The sequence below is a fragment of the Candoia aspera genome, chromosome 6 (assembly GCF_035149785.1).
Source record: "Candoia aspera isolate rCanAsp1 chromosome 6, rCanAsp1.hap2, whole genome shotgun sequence".
NCBI lineage: Eukaryota > Metazoa > Chordata > Lepidosauria > Squamata > Boidae > Candoia > Candoia aspera.
The window spans coordinates 99,925,542-99,946,280 of record NC_086158.1 but is presented as its reverse complement, the minus strand read 5'-3'; the positions used below and the strand labels follow the sequence as shown (position 1 = coordinate 99,946,280).

Below are 20,739 nucleotides of genomic sequence, written 5' to 3'. Positions count from 1 at the left end.
GGTTATTTGGTTAGTTTTGATAATGTGCATGTATTATACTTTAACCCGGTCACTGAAGCAAAGAGTGTAAGCCATTCACATTCATGTTACCTGGAGTGTCAGAGCTTTAATAAACAAGCACCTGGTTGAGCCACGGAACAAGAAAGTCATCTAAAGGCTGGATGAACACACTTAGACCCGCTTTCTTTCTCAGGGTCTCCGCTGTCTGGCAGTTTAGGTTTTGAGTGGAGCTTAAGCCTTGAGAGGCTCGTGGGCTTCACATATTGTGCAGCCACTAAGTGACATGATGGGAAATACGAGCACTCAATCTCAGAGACTAAAGCTGAGCAAATGGGTAAAATATGCCTTGACTATGAAGTAAAAGAGAATAAGTGCTTGGCCCGTCACAAACTCCTTCAGCCATCTTAAAGAAAGTGACATTAGCTGACACACTGTCCTGGAGGAACATTGTGAGAAGTGCCAAGGAGCAAAACATCCAGATAAATGTGAATTAAATAGGAGAATAGACCCAGTTTGGTGTAGTGTTTAAGGTACTAAACTAAAAATCAGGAGACCGTGAGTTCTAGTCCTGCCTTGGGCATGAAGCCAGCTGGGTGACCCTGGGCCAGTCCCTCTCTCTCAGCCCTGGGAAGGAGGCAATGGCAAGCCACTTCTGAAAATCTTGCCAAGAAAACTGCAGGGACTTGTCCAGGCAGCCTCCAAGAATCGGACGCAAAGAACTGGAGAAAGAGTGCCTTCCTGGAGCTTGAAGTTAGCTGCATGAAGCACACTAAGTTGTGTCTTTGTGTGAATTTGTGGCTTTTTTGAGATAGTTTTTGAAATGATGACCTCTGCACGGCAACCTGTGCACTCCTGAATCAAAGCAACTCTGCAGATGTGCAGTTAAGCCCCAGAGCTCCAGGGAGGAGGAGCAGCAGGCTTGGAATGATTTACCTTCCCCCAAATCCAACATTCTTGGCTGTTGGTCACTAACTCATAGACGAGTTTCTACAACCAACGTTATCCTTCCACCACTTACAGTTCTTGAGATTCTATGACAGGATGCATAGAGTTACGTGTCTAAATGAGAGACCTGCTGGGTGTTTCCCAGGATGCAAAAAACAGGTTTGCTTGCTCTGAGGGCGGGAGTACGAGGGACGGGCTGTGGTTGGGGAGGAAAGACGTTCATCCCACAGGAAGACTTCTATTCTTTGGTGATGGAGAAAAAGCCCTGCCTGATAAAAAGAGTGTGTGAGATGAGGGAGTCCCTCAGGGGAAGAAAGTTGCATGAGATCTGTCCTTCATGTTTCACAAAATGTGGTCCAAGGCTTTTTCCAGGAACGCCTGGATGCAGAAATGTGTCCAGAGAAATTTGGGGCTTGTTCTAGTGGGGCTGGAAGGGGCAGTCCGTCTGGGTTTCCCTTCAGAAAGTGACCACTTATAATATTTGACGTGAAATATTAATTCTGAGGCATCATCCAAAATATGATGTGGGAGAGACTAAGAAAAACCTCGTCTAGGAGAGGAAGCGGGAAGGAGCATGAAAGACTGGATTTCAACAGGCCTTATTTTCTCCTCTAGCTCCTCAATTGTCCTGCTCCTGACAATCTCTCTGAGAAACTATGTTTTTCAATGAATAAGCCAGAATAAATACTTACATGACCATTGTCCTACGATATTGGCAAATGTGGATTTTTGCTTCTATTTTTTTGATAAGTGAGGAATATAATCAAAATGTGGCTTTCTTCCTGGGCACAGGGGGAGGCTCACACTACTCTGCAGATGCTAGACTTGCCTGTTTTGGTTGGTTTCTCCCAAAAAAGGGCTGTAACTTTCCTTCCTTCAGGATGGCCTGACCCCTCTGCACTGTGGGGCACGGAGCGGCCATGAACAAGTGGTGCGGATGCTGCTTGACCGTGGGGCCCCTCTTCTTTCCAAAACAAAGGTAAGGTTGTGGAGCTCAGGATACAAGGAATAACAGAAGAGCTTTGACTGAAAATAACGTGGTTGGAAATTCACCTCAACCCATGTTCCTGCTGTTTTCCAGCTTGGAATAATTTTGCATTAGAGCACTTAGCTCTGGCTGGGATGGCTGCTGTGCTCCTTTGCTTACATTATTTTCTGTTATTCGTAACAACAACAACTCTGTAGCTTAGGCTAGTACTTCTGCACCCATATTTCAGCTTGGAGGTGGGGCGATTGTAGGACCCCTGGCAGAATCCTTGATTCATGGTTCAGTCTTCTAGCTATTCTGCTAGTTCACTGTAACACCCGGGCCTCTGTGTCTTAGCTTTTTAAACAGAAGCGTGTTGCTTTCTGTCTTCTCTGCCTATATCTGTGTGCAGGTGAGAATTCAGGGACTTCAGGTGAGTAAGACAGATAGCTGCCTATTGATATACACAGTTATATTTTTCTTCCTGTCTCAGGTGAAATTTATTTGAACAGGTTTTCCAGGTTTTGCCAGCATTTGAGAATGGGTTTGGCCAGAGACTGTGATCCTTCCACCCATCAACTTTTTACTCATAATGCCTGTGATTAATTTGGTTTGTCTCTTGAAAAACATGTCCTCCTATCACTGGCAAACAGTCTGAATTATGTTATTATTTATTAAATTTGTATGCCACCCAAATCTCAATGCCTCTGAGTGGTTCACACATAAAAAGCATTTTAAAAAGCAATTAAACAATACAAGAATGGACAAGAGTAAGAATAAAAGACGGCAAGATAGCAAAGCCCAGACAGGAGCAAAAAACAGACGCCAAAGATCTGGGCGAAGACCCCGTTCGTCCAGGCCCTTACCCAGGCCTTGGTACAATTTTTGGGGCACAAGGAAGCCTGCAGGTCATTCTACCCACCCAAAGAATTTTGGGGTTGGGTTTCCCACCTCAGTCTGTCTCTCAGACTGGAAGGGACTTCAAAGCAGCTTGAATTGGGTGTCAACCAACGAAGAAAGAGAGGTTTTTTAGTTGGGGTTTTGTCAAGTCCTCATATATATTGGAAGCAGCTTTTGCTGGAGAAGTCTAGAGCAGTCTTTTCAGCTGCTCCAGCTGAGGTCTCAAGCAAAGCTCAGATAGATTGTGAGGTCGTTTTCGTAAGGAATTCCTAAAATGGCATTTTCTTCGTTTTTCAAAACATCAATTTAATCTGTGTTGACTAGTGTGTAGATCTGATTCTGAAATGGTCTTTTTTTTATTTCTCACACTGCATGAACATGCTGCAGCAGCAGAATTCAGCCTAATATGTACTTGGCCATGACCCACTTTAAGCTATAATGGTCGTTTTACTCTTCTCTCATCATTACTTTATGGCACAAGTGAATGGCTGCTAAGAAGAAAAAGAGATGCTAGTCAGTAATAAGAAAAGGGTAATGAAGAACACCTTACTGCCTTCCCCTTTTCAGGTACTTTCAGCTGTGCTTCCTCATCCTGGAAAACCACCCAGGCTTTCTATGTTTCAAACCACATTTTTGTCTGATCACCCCAAGGGAGGGTGGTCTCAGGAAGACCTCTGAAGCTTCTCTCCTCTCTCAGCAGATGGCAGCATTGGCTCCATCTTAGTCTAGGCTTAGAAGCTAAGCGAGGTTAGTTATGTTTAGCTCTTGCAGGGAGCCCAGCAAGAAGTCACAGGAAGGAGGAAAAGCTGTTTTTAAACTCAGACCCCACCAGGCTATAATGCTTTCCTGGGTAAACAAGTTTTTAAAATAATCTTGTTTGGATAGGAGTGGATGTGAGGGACGCAGATTACCTCTCTTCCTGTTAAGCCAGAATCCTAAGCGCGGGAATGTGTGTGAATTTGAGAATATTCCCTCTTATCAAACCATTAACTAATAATAACTCAACTGTGGCTCCACCTACTAGGCTGTGATGAACAGTGTTTAATATTAACCATACTAATAGCTATAGCTTTCACTGGCCTTGTAATTTGTTGCATAGATGACTGAGGAGCATGCACTCAAGGGACTGCAAGTTGTAAGTAATCTTAGCTTAGGGTTAGGTTGTTTTGTGTTTTGCCCCTTGTCAACAAAGAGTGATTTTAAGCATCTCTAGCCGGAGACCGATGCTGGCTGCCTACACTGATGTTGAGGTCTTCTTTTCATACATCAAGGATATATTCAAGGAAATGTTTCTCTTAATCTTCAGAGATGCATCTAGAAGGCCATTTCTGCAATCATGGTCTTTCTTAATATCCATGTTTAGAGATCTGTGCAAAGTAACTTTTCTTTTAGTTTTTTTAATCCCACTTTTATAATTTTTAAGAATAACTCAAGGCTGCCAACATACCTGATACTGCTTCCTCCTCCTATTTAGATTATTTGCATTCCGTTGCTAAGGATATTTTGTGATGCAGATCTTTAAGCATGTGTGGGATAGGCCTTTTTTAATACACACACACACACACATACACATTTATAGGGTTTCCACTTGGTGAAAATTGGCCCTTTTGCTTAGAAGGTTAGAAACCTGTTCCTGCCATGGCCTTGTTTAATGAAGGCAGCTGGCCTCCAGGTTAAGCACATCTACCAGTGTAAACGCTCCTTTCTTCTTTTTTCTTTTCCCTTTCCTGAGACGACTTTGAAGTTCTTGCCGAGGTGCTGCTTTCATAAGATAAAATCACAGCTGAGTGAAAAGATCTGGTTGAGCTTTCCCGTTCTAGGAGCCTCCCTACAAATACCCATCCAGCTGTACAGCTGGACAAGAACTAGACGTTCTGTCTGTCCAGAGAGGGGCTTCTCACTCTGCTCTCCCCCCCTCTTCCAGAACGGCTTGTCTCCGCTGCACATGGCGACCCAAGGGGACCACCTCAACTGCGTCCAGCTTCTGATTGAGCACCACGTGCCAGTGGATGATGTGACAAATGACTACCTGACTGCACTTCATGTGGCTGCTCACTGCGGCCATTACAAAGTTGCAAAGGTCTTGTTGGACAAGAAAGCGAACCCCAATGCCAAAGCACTGGTGAGCCCCCCGGGGTCCCGTTTGTCTGCCCACCCCCCATTTGCCAGTTGGGTTGCGTCTTGTGCTTGAGAGCCGGGAGGAGCGGCATTGCGATGGCTGGCTGGGCGCAGAAGAAGAGGCTGCCGGCCACGTGGAGGGTCCCTTCTGTAATTAACGGAGGTCTTGTACTGGTGCGATGTGGAGGAGAAAAGATGTACGTAATTTTTTGAATGAGGTCAGGATTTTCTTTCTGTCCAGGCTGGGATGTGCATTTTTTTTCTTTTTTAAAGCAAAAACTGCTGAGCTTATGGTGAGTTCACAAGACAGAGTTCTTGAGTTTTCTGCTTGAAAATGGGATGAAGTTGCACTGCTGATTTTGGGCAATTGTGGTCAGAGGAATCTTTAACATTGGGAGGGAAGAAGGAAAGTTGGAGCAAAGTAGAGCTTTCATGTTGCTTTTATTTTATTTTACTGCTGAAGTTGTGATTATGTTAAAAACTCTTCACGCAAAAAGGTTATTATAGCCATTCTTCCATCATTCCCAGAATCCCTAAACAATCTCAAAATCTAAATTAACTGATGACTTTTGCAGGGAAGACAACCACTTACAGCTCATAAATAAATCTTGAGCTGGAAGGCTTTAACCTCCTTGCTGAAGGCTGTCGGAGAGAGGGTTCAGTCACGAAGACAACCTCTCTCTAGGACCAGCTAGCCATATCTGGGATACATAAAAGGGGGCCCCTGCAGGTATCTTTAGGCAAACTGGTTTGCAAGGGAGAAGGTGATTTTTCAGATAACCTGCTCCTGAACTTTGAAAGATATTGCCAGTTTTGGCATTGGGCCAGGGAAGAAATTAGAAGGTGTGAGAGCAAGGGAGTCAAATGCTCCTAGTTTTTAATTTTTTTTTCTCAAATGCTCCCAGTGAATAGCCCAGATTCCATAGCCTAGACCTACGATAACCTCAACACCAAGAAGATGGTGGCTTACCGATTCAGGTGGCTTCCCACATGTTCCTTTCCTCTCAGCTATTTTTTGTCAACTTGGTGCTTTCCACATGTTGAGACAGCAGTTCCTAGACTTCTCAACCCATGTGGCTGAAAGTGAGATCCTCAGAATATGCAATTAGAAGATTTCCTGATGATGGAGAAGATGGAGTAGTAGTAGTGGAGATGGTGGTGGTAGTAGTGGTGATGGGGACACGAAGTGAGTTGCCTGTTTTCATTCAGCTAGAATAGGCAACGACTCTGAAAGTATGTGATCTTTTCTCCGGTTGAGAAGGTAGCTAAAGTATTTTTCTTCAGATGGGAGACCCAGTTCTGTCTGTTGCTTTTAAAATAAGCTGCTGATGCTACTTTGACAAGTTTAAAAATGTAACATCTAAGCAAATGCTATGAGCAGAAAAACATGGATCTTTGATAGTCAGGATTTTTTTTTAATAGAAAACCATGTTGCTGTTGCACTAATGCAGCTTTGTGCTATACCATATATCCATTTCTTTTCTTCAAGCCATGTTTACCATTAGCATTTTAGCAAGGACAATGAACTATTTTTACCAGTTTATATGACACTCTAATGGGGTTTACCGGTGAAGAGGTTGGACTAGGAGTGAGGAGGCCCTGTTTCAAACTCACTGTCCACCATGGAAGCTCCCAGAATGATTTGTGACCCAACACTCTCTCCCAGCCCAGCCTGCCTCACATTTGTGTCAGGATAAAATGGAGGTCCTCACGTCCATTGACTTGGACTCCTGGAGGAAAGGTGGAGGAATAGAAACTGACATATCAGAAGGGATAGATAGATTTTGTAAACAATATATTTTGGAGTTTTTGAAATCCTTTCTGAAATTTTCAGAATGGTTTCACACCTCTCCACATTGCCTGCAAAAAGAACCGAATTAAAGTGATGGAACTTCTGCTGAAACACGGAGCATCTATTCAAGCTGTCACGGAGGTAAGGCCTCTTTACACCTATCACCAGGTTTAGTTCAAGAAGCCGCGCATCACCTTTGAGCTCACAAACTCAGGATTCTAAATCAGACATGATCACCATTTTCTATTGCCTCAGCTGATGTTTCTATTTGCTAATTTTGAGAAAACGAAGTCCTTCAGGGAATTCTTTGCACACATCAGCTACTGAGAAACCCCCAAAAGATGTATCCAACGTTGATCCAGAATAGGCCTTGTCCTGCTGGTCTTAGCCAAACCCTAGGTAAAGAATTGACGGAATCTCCTGAAATTTAGCTCACGTTCTTCTTGGGAGTTTTGCATTGTTAGGAAATGGTAGGTAAGATTTTTTTCTGAAAAATCTGTATAGTCATTAAATGCTCAGGTAATTCACATAATACCGAAAAAGAACCTCACAGTAAAAAACAGTAAATCTATAAATTGTATTTGTAGTTAAAGGACTAAACAGCAAGCAAGAGGGATATGCTGTTTCATAGAGTCATCAGTTTTCAGACAACAGTGTGCAGATATGTTAAGGAACAATTATAGATTTTATTAGAGGACCTACAGTTAGCATCTGAGGAAACTTGGATTCTATAGTATGTTTTAAAACCACTTCCATATTCCATCTCTTCAACTGGGCCAAATATAATGTTGACCAATGTCTCTCGCTCTGAATGAGCATCTTTCCTGATGATCTTGGACTCCAAAGCAATATAGTTAACACGGCCAAATATGATTGATGATGGAATTTGTAGCCATCCAACCAGAAGCTTGGCAGGTTGTTATCCTTGTCCTAGGGATACAATCAATATGATTGTTCCCATAGAGTTAATAATTTCCTTTTTAGTCACATTAAAAATTACAATTTGGCAGCAGTTTTAGAGCAGGTCTGAAGGTGCTCTGAAAGGTTTGGGGTGAGTAGGCCATGAAGCCTGAACTTGAACATCACTGTTCTTGGTTGGATGGTACAATTGGAATATATCTTCTGAATTTCTGACAACCAGATCAGATTTCTAGAAGAGCTTTCTCCGACCCAGCACCCCCAGATATGGCCAAATTCTGGTTTCAGGTTTGAAGACACCAAGTGAAGGCGAGAATGCCCTAGAATAGCATTCCCCAGCCTGGCGCCCTCCAGATGAGTTGACTTACAGTTTCCAGCAAGGGTGATCAAAAGCCATGCTGTCTAGGGATTCTGGAATTCAACACACACCTGCAGGTCACCAGGTTGGAGAAGACTGACCTAGAATTTATATTCTTTGTACTCCGTTATAAAACAGACCTGAGTCTTGCCACAGAATGGCATGTTCAGCAGTGAGAGAGCACAGGTAGTCCTCACTTAATGACCACAACTGAGACCAGCATTTTGGTTTCTAAGCAAAGCGGTTATTAAACAAGTCCACCCCAATTAAGTCTGAAGGTTGTAAGTCTGAACTATCACTAAATGAATGGTCCTTAAATGAGGACTACCTGTAGATGCAAATAATTTCTAGAGTTATGTCAGCAGTGCCACAAATCCTCTAAAGGTGGGGCAAAGGGGAGTGCAGTTACTGCTAACAGGTGCTGCTTTTAAAGTAGATGTTTCATTTTTGTTCTTGCTATTTCTCTTCAGTTACTGTAATTGTTCATCAGTTTGAAATAGAGCAAATCTAGATGAATAGTCGCATGAAGAGCATAACAAAAAACATGGTGAGATATTTCGGCATGCTGAGATATTTCAGCGCTGGCTGTACATTTCTGTTACTTGGTGGGGATTATACAGATGAAATGCCAAAGAGAATGAGCCATGTGCAAGCCTGCACCTCTTCTTGCACCCTTGGGTCCTTCCCTCATTTCTGATTTAATGACAAGCCGTAGAGCACTGTGGAATTCAGAGCTTATTGTTTTCTGCTCCACTAGAAGTGAGAGAGGGACTCTGACCCTGTGAGGGAAGAAGGAAGCCCACTCTGATGGCTTTAATAACTGAGCTACTGATGTAAAAGAGTCAGCAACCCCCAAATTCCACTAAAAAGGTATTTTGGGGTGAGGGGGAGAAAAGAGCCACAGCAGCACCCCTGGGCGCAGTGAAGTCCTCAGCTGGGTGGAAACGTCCGTGATTATAGAGGAACTCCAAAGCAAATGAAAATTTAGAGAGACCGTGTTCAGGTAAAGACGGTCAGTGGAGACATAACATTTTGAGCTGGGGTAAAAGGAATAGCTCAGTTTTCACCATGAACTTTTAAGATAGCTTTTACTGCCATACAACCAAAAAGCAAAATTGAAAAGTATGTCCTCATTCCCAAGTAGGTGAAGCCCAAGCTGAATATTGTATTCTTCCTAATGCACATGAACACACATGCATGTACTTGCCTGAATGCTTGCATTCGGCGTGCTTACTGTAAGTGGCCCTTTCCAACTCAAGGTTTCTGCCTTTCTGCACTCGGCTTGCTCTGAAGTACGGAACACGCACCTTCTGGTGTGCTGTGGTTTTACGATGTATGTGTAAAGAGTACCACAGAAGATTGCTTCCAAGCCAGATTAAGTGTGCAGGATGCAGCCTCGGTGTAAGCAAATGGGCTGTGAAAATGTAGCAGGATGGCCTTGTAATATTGGCAGTAGCCATCCTTGTTGTGTATTTTTGCAGCCACCAACCATCAGGTTTCCCAGACGGCTCACAGTGTTGGGCACCTTGGCATTCAGTCCCCAGGCAGCTCTGCTCTGCTCGTCTTATGCCAATAATTCCAGCCCCAGTGATAGCTCTTGTCTTTTCTCTGCTCCTTTTCCAGTCGGGGTTGACTCCAATCCATGTTGCTGCCTTCATGGGACATGTAAATATTGTTTCACAGCTGATGCATCATGGAGCTTCTCCCAACACAACCAATGTGGTAAGTACCGGGGTGGGCCTTTCATTCCTGGGCAGTGTGGTGGCCTCATGCTCCCCATCTCCCTTGGCTGGAGTGTTTCTCTAGGCAGAGATAATGACCTTGTCTGGAACCACTGTTTCGCCCCCCCCCCCCCCCAGTTGCTGGTTATTCCTGCCAACCCACACAGCTGGCATGCACGCACACAGGCTTCAGAGTCCTCCCAGCTGGATTTCAGTAGAGGGCCGACCTTTCCTTAGGGCCTTCCTAGTCCTCTTGGACCTACCTGCAGCTGCCCTGTTGAGATCATCCTTCCCTGACCTTCGCAGATGCCCCTCCCATGGAGAGATTTTAATAATTTCCTCTAGCTACCAGCCTTGCAGTTGCACTGACCGGGGTACTGAAAAACGATAGAAGACTCTTCTCAACGGGACCGTGCACCCTGATCAGATATCTATAAGGTTTCCAAAAGGGGGCATTTTGTGTAGGCAACCATCGCCTAGCAATGACATTGTTGACCAGAATTAATCACTCTCTGACATATTCTGACAAATGTGAAGCGAAGGCCTTGCCTTTTCCTCTTCCTCCTGGGTTAGGAAGGGATAGTGTCCTGACTAGCAGGAACCACCCCGAGATGAGGAATAGGTCTCTAGTGTTTTATTTAATTGCTACAGTAGACAGAAAATCCTACCAAACTGAAGGAGCGTGGGAAAGCCCAGACAGATAAACCCCAAAAGTCAAGGCGGGTCTGTTCTGGGTCTCTCTGAATGACAGCTCAAACTCTCTCTACTACGCATGCGTTTTCCCCCCTGGATAGGGGCCCCCTCCTGCTCACCATCCGTGCTCATGACAGGTAGCCCCTGCAGCGTTTCCCTCCCCACCTCCCCCGGCCTTACCCAAACTTCTTTTTATCCTGGTTTGAACCACAGAGAAAAGGTTTGTGCGTGGTCACAGGCACATCCAGTCTTTGGGACAGCCTCTGTTTCTTGAGGGCCATTCTGGGGCAACCCAGTCCACGTGGCCGATTCCAGTCAAACTTAAAAGAGCGCCTCTAGGCCCCCAAAGGAGGAAGGGAAGCTTTAAAAACCGGAGCTGCTTTGGATGAGTTTGTGAAAGCAGGCATGCAAAGCGGCCGTTTTTGTTTCTGTCTGGCTACAGTTTGGCACGGACCGTTCTCTGCCAGGCTGGATGCTGAGAGAGGCGAGCTGCTGCCACAGAAACGCAGGCGCATTCAGCACAATCTGTTCTGTTAGCAGTATTTGCTTTCAGCGAGGGCAAAAGCTTGAAAGTGCAGCTTCCCCCTTTCAGATTCTTGATGTCTTTGCCGTTTCCCTAGTGACACATCTTTTGGTTAAAGTGCATGAAGCTCTGCAGATTTTTAATAGCCTTTTTTATTATTACCACTGATTTATTTAGATTGGCCTAGCCGTGAGCTTGCCTGCTGACAAACAGGCATCAGGATAGCTAAAGCAGAGAACCAGATGGAGGAAAAATGTTCAGATCTGGATGTCCGAAGCGTGGCACGATCCCACAGGCTTACCCGGGGTGAATGTCCTTTAAACCCAAGGCTGCCTTCATACTTCACGTAGCACCCCTCCTTTGCAAAACAGCAACCTTTTCGTGTGATAAAGAACAAAACTCTTGTATGCTTTCATGGCTAGAAAATCAACACAGAATAAATTACTTTCCAAGCGCCAGGCAGCCTCCAGAGGTCAGAGATCGCCCCGGCTTTACCGTCTGTCCCCACAGAACTCCCTCTCCAACTCTGTTGCTGTTGCTGGTAAAATATTTCTTTATTCCTCTTCTCTTTCATCCTAACCTCTTGACCGTATTTTCCCTTTGCAGAGGGGAGAGACGGCCCTGCACATGGCTGCCAGAGCTGGCCAATCAGAGGTGGTCCGATCCTTAGTTCAAAATGGCGCTGAGGTCGAAGCTAAAGCCAAGGTGAGCAGCAGCTTCTTCGCTTCTTCCGTGCTGCAGGTGACGCCCAGCTGGTCTGCATTCAGGGGAGAGAGATTACCAACCCAGGCCAGTTAGCACCCGCAGGTTCGGCATCGACTTACTATTCCTTGAGAAGGAAATGGTCTCTCTGTGCCCTAGGATTCTGTCCAAGGGTGTGCAGAATATTTTTTTGAAACTTACAGGCATGACACTTCACAGGACGGCCCCTTTCGAGTGCAAAACTGCTTTCCGAGCCTAGAACATTCTCTTTGGAGCTCAAACTGCTCAAAACAACCCTGTCTGTGCTCAGAACAGCAGTTTGCACTCTTGGGGCAGGACGTTTTGCCCAGTGTCAGACTCGAAACAGTTTGGAGCAAAGCATTTTGAGGACTGCTAATCTGTCCCAGTTGGGTGGCGAGGGGTCCTCTCCGACATGACCTTAGTGTATGTGGTCTTACGATCAACACTGAGAGTTTTGGAGTTGTCTTTTTCATTTGCCACAAATTGCCAAATTGTAATGGTTGCCTAATCCCAAATACTCAGTCTCACAAGCCCGGGCTTAAAGGTAACTGATTTATTAAAGGAATAGTATGCAAATACAGAGAAAGCTGAGAATGAGCCAAAGCGCACGAAATACAAACTAAATACCCTCGCTTCAAACCCAATCCCGCCCCTCACCCCACCATAGTAACCACCTCCTCCCAGGTGTTGGCAACCGTCACACATCGGCCTGGGAAAGCAACCTTGAATACATGTCATAACCCAAACATACATTCCTGCAGAACAGCAAGGAGATTACAGCCTGGCACGGCTGAAATTCCCCTCCCCGCAAATGACAGACACGGAACAGGAAAGTGACATGTGAAACGTTACGATGTATTCAAACCATTGGAACGATGAACATGACACAAATTGAGTCTCTGTGGGTGGAACAGCAGGAAAGTGAGACAGTCATCTGTCAATGGAGAAGTCTCCCCAGAGGGCCTGAATTCTGAGAGCGGCCAGAGGATGGAAATCCATCTTCCCCTCCTCTTTTCCAAGTTGGCATCAAGTGAAGCTCTATTTAATATGAAAATCTGAAAACGGGTTCTAAATTAATTGTGCTGCGTTCTTTGCTGGGAATGGCCATGCCATGGGCTTTGGAGGAGAGCAGCTGTGCATGCTTAGCCTTAGAGACACACAAATGAATGCCTACATCATACTCTTCAGAGCTGTTACAGCTGTTACATATGTTCAACTGAAGCATAAAAATGGAATAGAAATGCTTTACAGGTAGTCCTTGTTTAGCGACTTCAATTACGATGGTGATGGAAAAGTGACTTCATCTATCTATCTATCTATCTATCTATCTATCTATCTATCTATCTATCTATCAAATTTCATCACCACCCATCTCTCTCAGAAGGGGAACTCTGGGCGGTTTACAGTAAAGCTAAAAAAGATTAAAATACAATAAAAACAAGAAATCTTAAATATAAATACAAATTATAAACATAAACTAGTATCCAGGATGGCAATATTAAAAGTTCTGATTTAAATTCATAAGTACACAGGAACCACTTTAAGGCGCTAGCCACCCCCAGGATTGACTACCCCCCTTCCCACCCCAAACAAGATGGCAGAGCCAGGTCTTTAATCCTTTCCAGAAAGCCAGGAGAAAGGGGGCCTGCCTCACCTCTGGGGGTAACGTGTTCCACAGGGTGGGGGCTGGGGCAGAGAAGGCTCGCTTCCTGGGCCCTGCCAACTGACAATCTCTCTTGGACGGGGTCCGCAACATGCCTTCTCTGCCTGACCAGGTGGGATGGGTTGATGTGATGGAGGTGAGGCGGTTCCTCAGGTAACCTGGACCCATGCCATGGAGGGCTTTAAAGGTGATAACCAACACCTTGAATTGGACTTAGAAGCAGACTGGCACCCAATGCAGCTCCCGCACCAAAGGTGTTATGTGCACCATCTTAGGGGCTCCCAAGACTGCTTGCATGGCTGCATTCTGGACCAGCTGTACTCTTCAAGGGTAGCCCATGTAGAACACATTGCAGTAGTCTATACAGGAGATGACTAGGGCATGAGTGACTGACTGGAGGGCTTCCTGATCCAGGAAGGGGTAGCTGGCACACAACACAAAGTTGGGCAAAGGCCCTCCTGGCCACGACTGCCACCTGCTCTTTGAGCAGGAGCTGTGAGTCCAGGAGGAACCCCAGATTCTGCACCAGGTCTCTCTGGGGCAGTGGAACCCCATCCAGAACCAAAGATGGTAAGTTCCTGGATACTGAGGAGCCCCCCACCCACAGCCACTCCGTCTTACCAGGGTTCAGCTGAAGCCTGTTGTTCCCCATCCAGGCCCCCACAGCCCCCAGACACTGGGACAGGACAGTCACAGCATCACTTACTTCACCTGGGACGAAGATGTATAGTTGGATATCATCTGCATATTGATGATACCTCACCCCATGGAGACGGATGATCTTGCCCAGCAGTTTCACGTAGATGTTAAAGGCAGCCGGAAACACCCCCTCCCTCAAGGATGAATTCACGATCACCTGGACCCAACCATGACTTTATGACCAGTCCTCACATTTATGTCCTTCACAGGTCTGTAAAGCAAAGGAAAGCTGAAGTAAAATCATAAGCACAGTCATGGTTTCCCTTAGCAAACACTTTGTATAACGACTGAGTTGCTGGTCCCAATTGTGGTTGCTAAACGAGGACTACCTGTATTCAGTGTCCTACTTATGGTTATGTATTGAGTTGATATTACATGCTTACTGTCAGCCCTTCAAGGTAGACTGGATTAGGATCTGGATGGGACAGGCTATAATGACAGGATCTTGCTACTCTCTGCATGTCTTCCCTTCTCTCCCTCTTATGCTCCAGGGCGTCGGGGGCGGGGGGCTCGTCTGAACCTCTTTGCTGTTTCTCCATCATTTCTAGGATGACCAAACGCCACTGCACATCTCTGCACGTCTGGGCAAAGCTGATATAGTCCAACAGCTGTTACAGCAAGGAGCATCAGCAAATGCTGCTACAACTTCAGGGTACACACCACTGCACCTTTCAGCCCGAGAAGGACATGAGGACGTCGCATCCGTCCTTTTGGACCATGGGGCATCCCTAAGTATCATTACCAAGGCAAGAAAACTTAAGATACAGAAAGCGGGCCTTGGATAAGTCTTTTGGAAGTGTTGTGGCCACTCTTTATCCAGGTAGACATCATGATGTCTCTGGGAATAACATTTATTCCAATAGAATCATTGCACTGGACCAACAATGTATCAAATAAGGTCAAACTGACAGTTTCAGGACTCTGGAGCTTTTCCACAGGATGCTGAATGAGTAGATAGATAGATGTAATTCTAGGAGATGGGGGATGTGTGATTTTTCCAGTGGAAACAGTTTCCTATTTGATGGATGGATTGATTGATTATGTCCCATCAAGTCAGTGTTGACTCATAGCAACCACATAGATCGATTATCTCCAGGATTTTCTGTCCCCAGCCTGGTCTTCAGGTCTTCCAATGGTGCATTCATTGCTGCCATAATGGAGTCTTTCCACCTTGCAGTTGGTTGTCTTTTTCTCTTTCATTCTACCTTTCCCAGAATTATAAACTTGAGCTAGGTCTTCACATAATAAGTCCAGAATATGATAATTTCAGCCTGGCCTTTTATGCCTTGAGTGAGTACTCTGGATTAATTTGTTCAATTATCCTCTTGTTTGCTATCCATGGTATTTCTCTGACACCAAAGTTCAAAGGCATCAATACTCTTTCTGTCCTCCAGAGTCCAACTTCTGCTTCCATAGAGAGTCACGAAGAAATCATTGCCTGCACAATTCTGCTCTTTTTTCTGCATATACTAACATAGTATGTTAGAGAGAGAGTTGTGCCTACACTGTGTTTCTACATTCAGAGAACTTGTACTGGGGAATGTTCAGTGCTAAACTTCCTTGGCAGTCTGAAATAGTGCAGCCCAAATCGTATTCTCTCATTCTGAAACTTGTCCAGAGTGTGTCTTGTGAATCATCCCTTTAATTCAGAGCCAGACCAGCCTTGGCACAGAATCAGGGCTGACCCTTGTGTAATGCAAGGGTCTCAAGGGTGGTTGGGAGGGGCAGCAGGAGCAGCTTTTCAGCCATTCTGAATGACCTTCCTTCAGTGGCAGTGGAGGACCCCACCCAGCATCTTCATTCTACTCCAGTTGGCTTCTGTGCTTGAATAGGCTCTGGAGGCATCAAATAGCACAGTCACTTGGGCCAACTCTGTACACAGTTGAGAAAATAAAAGAAGGAAAGGGGGAAAAAGCAACTAATGAATATTTAAGGAAGGCAATTCATGTGTGTGAAGTGCATCTTTAGGTCCTTAGAAGGTGGCAGCGATCTCTAGCAGACTGAGGTTGAAGTGCCCCAGCCCAAAGAATCATCTCTGGAAGCGAGGAGATAATAAGAGAACCAAGAGAGAAAGAGGGGACCTGAAGATCTGGGTTTGGCTTCCTTCCTGGCCTCTTCAAGTAGGCCTGGAAAAGACCCTTGTGTGAAACCTTGAGAGCTGATGTCGAGAAGTAGTTTAATGCTGTTTCTGCAGATCAGGTATCATCCTAGCGGCCCTTGATTGTTTTTTTTCCGGGAGAAGCTGACTGGTTAATAGCATACTGGTGCCTTTTTACATAGGCTGTGTTATTTTTCTTCTTCAAGAGGGAAATTTCAATTATTGAAATATGATTGCTGATTTTAAGTTTGCAGAATATTATTTTTGTTTATGTTTCCAGTGAAAAGAGAGATGGACCAATCAGTCTATTTCCAATCCAGGTTACTTTTGGATATGATCACCCATAAGACCTTTTGGACCTGGGCTTTTAAAGGATTTTCATGAAAATTCACTTCTAAATTCCTCAACTAATTTTCTCTTGAAGTACACCTCTGGAAATGCATTTTGGTATTTTTTGAGTCAAAGGGGTCATCAAAATGTATAGGAAGTACAAAAACTGACTAAGCTGTCTCAATCTGAACGCATTAGACTTGTGGTGGGAAACAAGTCAATTCGTTTCTGAACTGACAAGAACTGAAATTTTGCCAATATCCCTTGGGTTTAGATTGTCCTCAGTGATAGATTAGTTTCAGATCTAAATGATGGCTTGTGTTCCTACATCCTGCCAGTTTGGAGAGCCACTGTGAATTAATGAGGAAGGATTCAAGTCTTCCTCAACCATGGAAGCGCCCAGGCCAGTCCTTTTCTCTCCGTCCAGCCCAGTTCTCAGGGTCACTGTTGTGGAACAAACCGGCTGCTTTGTGTTCAGGGAGAAAAAGCAGGATAGACACCAGATAGAATAATTTAATTAGATAAATAAATTAAAAGGATGCTATTTGTTGATCTGCCAATACAATTAAGTTGGTGGGTATTAAAGTGAGGTCATTTTATTTTGCCTTTTTACCATCCTACATAAGTTATATTTCTTATGCTAACAATGGGGATGTTCTGTTGAGGACACTAAAGTCCCAACATTAGAAATTTCATTGTCATATCCCCATAGACATGACCCCCATGCTTTCAAAGTTTCTTTATGACCTGAAGGATTAGAAAGTTACTTCAAAATAAAACACAGTGATTTAATTAGTTTCCTTGCAGATTGTGGAAAGATGGATCCTTGTGGTCCCTTCGAAGTCCACCTTTTGCTGAGATGCCACATTCTATTCTGTTCTGACCCAGAAGCACCACCTCTTCAGCTATGCCAAGGCCCTGCAAAAATGGCCTTTGCCTGAAATAAAACTGTTAATAAAAATGTTTATCTTGCAGAAAGGATTTACCCCTCTACATGTGGCAGCGAAATATGGCAAAATGGAAGTTGCCAACCTTCTACTTCAGAAAAATGCTTCTCCAGATGCTGCTGGAAAGGTAAGGCAGATCTTGCTTCAACCCGGCCCACCTAAGCTGGGATCACTCCATCCTCAGCCAAGGCCCACAACTGGTTAGAGCACCAGGTCCCCCCTGGAGTATTTCTCCTTTTCCAGCACTCCTGTGTGGTCTTATGAAATCTTGCAAAAGCTCTTGGCTTCTCCTGAAAAAGAAATATTGATTCCTTGAGGACATTGTTCTACTTCACAACATCTTGATTGGTGATTGATTGATTATGTGCCATCAAGTCGTTTTCAACTCCTAGTAACCACATCGACAGATTTTTTTCCCCCTGACAGTCTATCCCTAACCTGGTCTTTCAAGTCTCCCAACGGGACACTCATCACCACTGTAACTGAGCCCTGCATCTTAACCCTCTACAATACGGATTGTGGTTGCCCACTTTCTACTAAAAGACACATCTTTGATGATGTAATTACGCATAGAAAATGAGGACCACCAACAATGTTAACATGAAATAAGAACTATCTATATCAGACAAAAATCACCAGTTTTAGCTTTCCTGGGCAGCATATGCACATGGGTGCCACCTTAATTTCATGATGGAATGCTTGCTTGAAGCCAAAATACTACTTTTCTCTTGATGGGCTGGTTTGAATATGTATATTAGGAGATTTGATAGGGCAGAATATGGAAAGAAACATTCCCAGTCCCTCTGTTAAAGGGTTCAAAGTCCAGGGAGGGCTGTGCCATTATATTAAAAAAAGACAGGTATCTTGACTCTTAAGAAACGTGTAAATAAACTATGAATCCATACTTGTATCCATAGTCTGTAAGAGATCAGGGATGATAGTTATTTTGGTAGGCAAAGTCCACCTCTTAAAAAGTGTGAAGAGCATTCATATACAAGTTGCTGTTTTGTGTTGTATTGTGTGTTGTTGTTTTATCATTTCAAAACCTGAGTTAATGCCACAGTAAATCTCATTAAACCTAGTTTAACCTAAGTCTTCGAGTGTTTATGTAAAATGGTTTTCTAACAATGCCTGTTTGTTCTGCATGTGTTTTTAGAGTGGTTTAACTCCACTGCATGTCGCAGCCCATTACGATAACCAGAAAGTGGCCCTTCTCCTTTTGGACCAGGGAGCCTCCCCTCATGCCTCTGCAAAGGTACCGATGCGCTGAGCGTGGTGAAGGTCCAGCTGCGCGTTGCGTCTTTCCCCTCCTCCTGGTGCCCTGCCAGGCCTCCTCTAGGGACTCTTGAGGACAATCAGAGGTGGGAGGTTGGTGGCTGGATGGGGAGTGACCTTCATCCCTGTCGGTCGCCCTGGGGAAGACCCAGAATTGGCAGAGGAGGGTTTGACAAGGGGACGATGCTTTGGGAAGATTAGGCCCAAGTGCCACCCGAGACCTTCCGGTACAGACGAGATGGGCTTCCCCATTACGTCTCTTCTGAACTTACATTGGGAGCCCGTGACGTTCTGCTCAGCCCAGAGACTCCTATAAAGCCTCTCAGCTGTGTTTGTACTGTTGTTACAGAACGTAATTAGGAAAGCATAAATTAAGCCCGTAGTGTCTCAGTTAACCCACGGCAGCAGGTCAAAATCCAAAATGATCTCCCAATTTGGCAAAACAAGGCTGTCCAGGAAATGGTTCCTGGTAGCCTTACCATGTGAGGGCACTGCAGAGCCATGGTGGCATGTCGGGATTGGCACCTGTGAAGCCTTGTAGGGCCAAAACAAAGGAACTTCCTGTTTCTCTCCCTTTTTCTTAAAGCATTACAGAGATTTAGATACAGGGAATTTATGCTGCAATGATTGGTGGTCTCAGGCATCTATGGATTGGATGGAGGTGATTAGTCTGGCACTGTTATTGGAGAGCTTACAAGGTTTAATCTTTGCAGTTTACAGGAATGGCAGTAGGAGAGAGAGAGGGAGTGAAAGAAAGAATGCATGTCATAAGGTAGGCAGACAAACTTAAGGGATGATTGGCACAAGAGAACGGCAGCGCCGCCCTGGATCATTTAGGACTCTTTGCTGTAGAAATTAGTATGCCGAGGCCTCCTGTGTCGGTAGTAAAGATGGTCTCCATGAAGGTGGAGAACAGGAAGTGCCTTAGTTCCTTCAAGGTTTTCGCACACAGCATCAGGGAGATGCCAGTTCCTAAAGGACTTTGGCTGAGTTCACACAACATGCTTATTATATTAGCCTCTTTATTCATTTCCTGGGTTCCCACAGTGCATGGAACCACTGATGAACTGGATTTGTATAATGCACTAAGCCAAAAAAGTTGAACAAGTTTATATCTGGTAGGAATACTTTTGCTAGATCTGCACTGGCGAGATGTGTTGCGTGAATAGTAGCATCGACTCTCCCAAGTCTTCCTGTGCAAAAAAGGAGCAGAGACGAAGTGGGCAGGCAATGTGGAGCCCCATGGCTTCGGGCCTACCCTGGTTTTCCTCCTGCAGGAGGGCAAATGTGTGACTTGAATGGGCTGCTTTTTTTGGCCATTGTTTCTGTTAATCCTGATGTCAAAGGAGAGGAGAGCTAAGCAGAAAAAGAAAGGTAAGACCTTGCATGATTGTGTATCACTCTCATCAGTACCTGTGTGGCAACTTGACCGTGTGTAGATTGATTAGAGACTGAAAAGGCTAAAGCGGAAAATGCCAGCAAGACGTTGCATGTCAATGGAACCTCGGCAAACGCAGGAATGGGTTTCTGTCCGTGAGGGAACAATCAGAGATCAGTGGATTCCAGAATGTGGCCATTAGATTCAAACTCAACATTTAATGTTCTGTTTATCAGTGCAATCCTGTATGTGCTTCCCCAGAAAGACTCACTAGTGTTCACTCATAGAGATGCAGATGTGGGCTTTTGATCTTAATCCGATCCAGCAAAACTCTTGGAATAAATGAAACCGTTAATACAAAACGTTGTATACTTTAAAATCCTGCTAAAATGGCTGTGGTAGACTCACTTGGGCAGCTCAGACAGGAGATGTCTAGAGAAGAAGTGCTTCAGAAAGACCCTTCGGTCTTAATGTAACTGAATCGATGAAGAGAGTTTGGGAGACCTGGGATTGATGGTTCTTACGTCTCCCTTTGGGGACTGCTAAGGTGAACGTTGCCCATTTAAAAGGGTGGGTGGAGGTCACCATTCCCATAACTGACCCGTGGAATGATGCTTGTGGTGAGTCAGTCGACTGTGAGTGTGCCGGACTCAAATCCTTTTATAAGGCTGTAGGCTCCAGCTTGAATGAC

At 44.8% G+C, this 20,739-nt stretch overlaps 1 protein-coding gene across 2 annotated transcripts in view; it reads left to right on the top strand.

The window, feature by feature from the left end:
* ANK3 (ankyrin 3) overlaps positions 1–20,739 on the top strand; it is a 182,533-nt gene that overhangs the window by 71,122 nt on the left and 90,672 nt on the right. Inside the window, exons 9-16 of one of the 2 annotated variants that reach the window (XM_063307756.1) lie at positions 1,826–1,924; positions 4,737–4,934; positions 6,765–6,863; positions 9,622–9,720; positions 11,542–11,640; positions 14,569–14,766; positions 17,424–17,522; positions 18,552–18,650. In XM_063307756.1, the coding sequence (XP_063163826.1) occupies positions 1,826–1,924; positions 4,737–4,934; positions 6,765–6,863; positions 9,622–9,720; positions 11,542–11,640; positions 14,569–14,766; positions 17,424–17,522; positions 18,552–18,650 (990 nt within the window). Of the gene's footprint in view, positions 1–1,825; positions 1,925–4,736; positions 4,935–6,764; positions 6,864–9,621; positions 9,721–11,541; positions 11,641–14,568; positions 14,767–17,423; positions 17,523–18,551; positions 18,651–20,739 lie in introns of those variants that run through there. The other variant, XM_063307757.1, reaches the window with a different exon arrangement.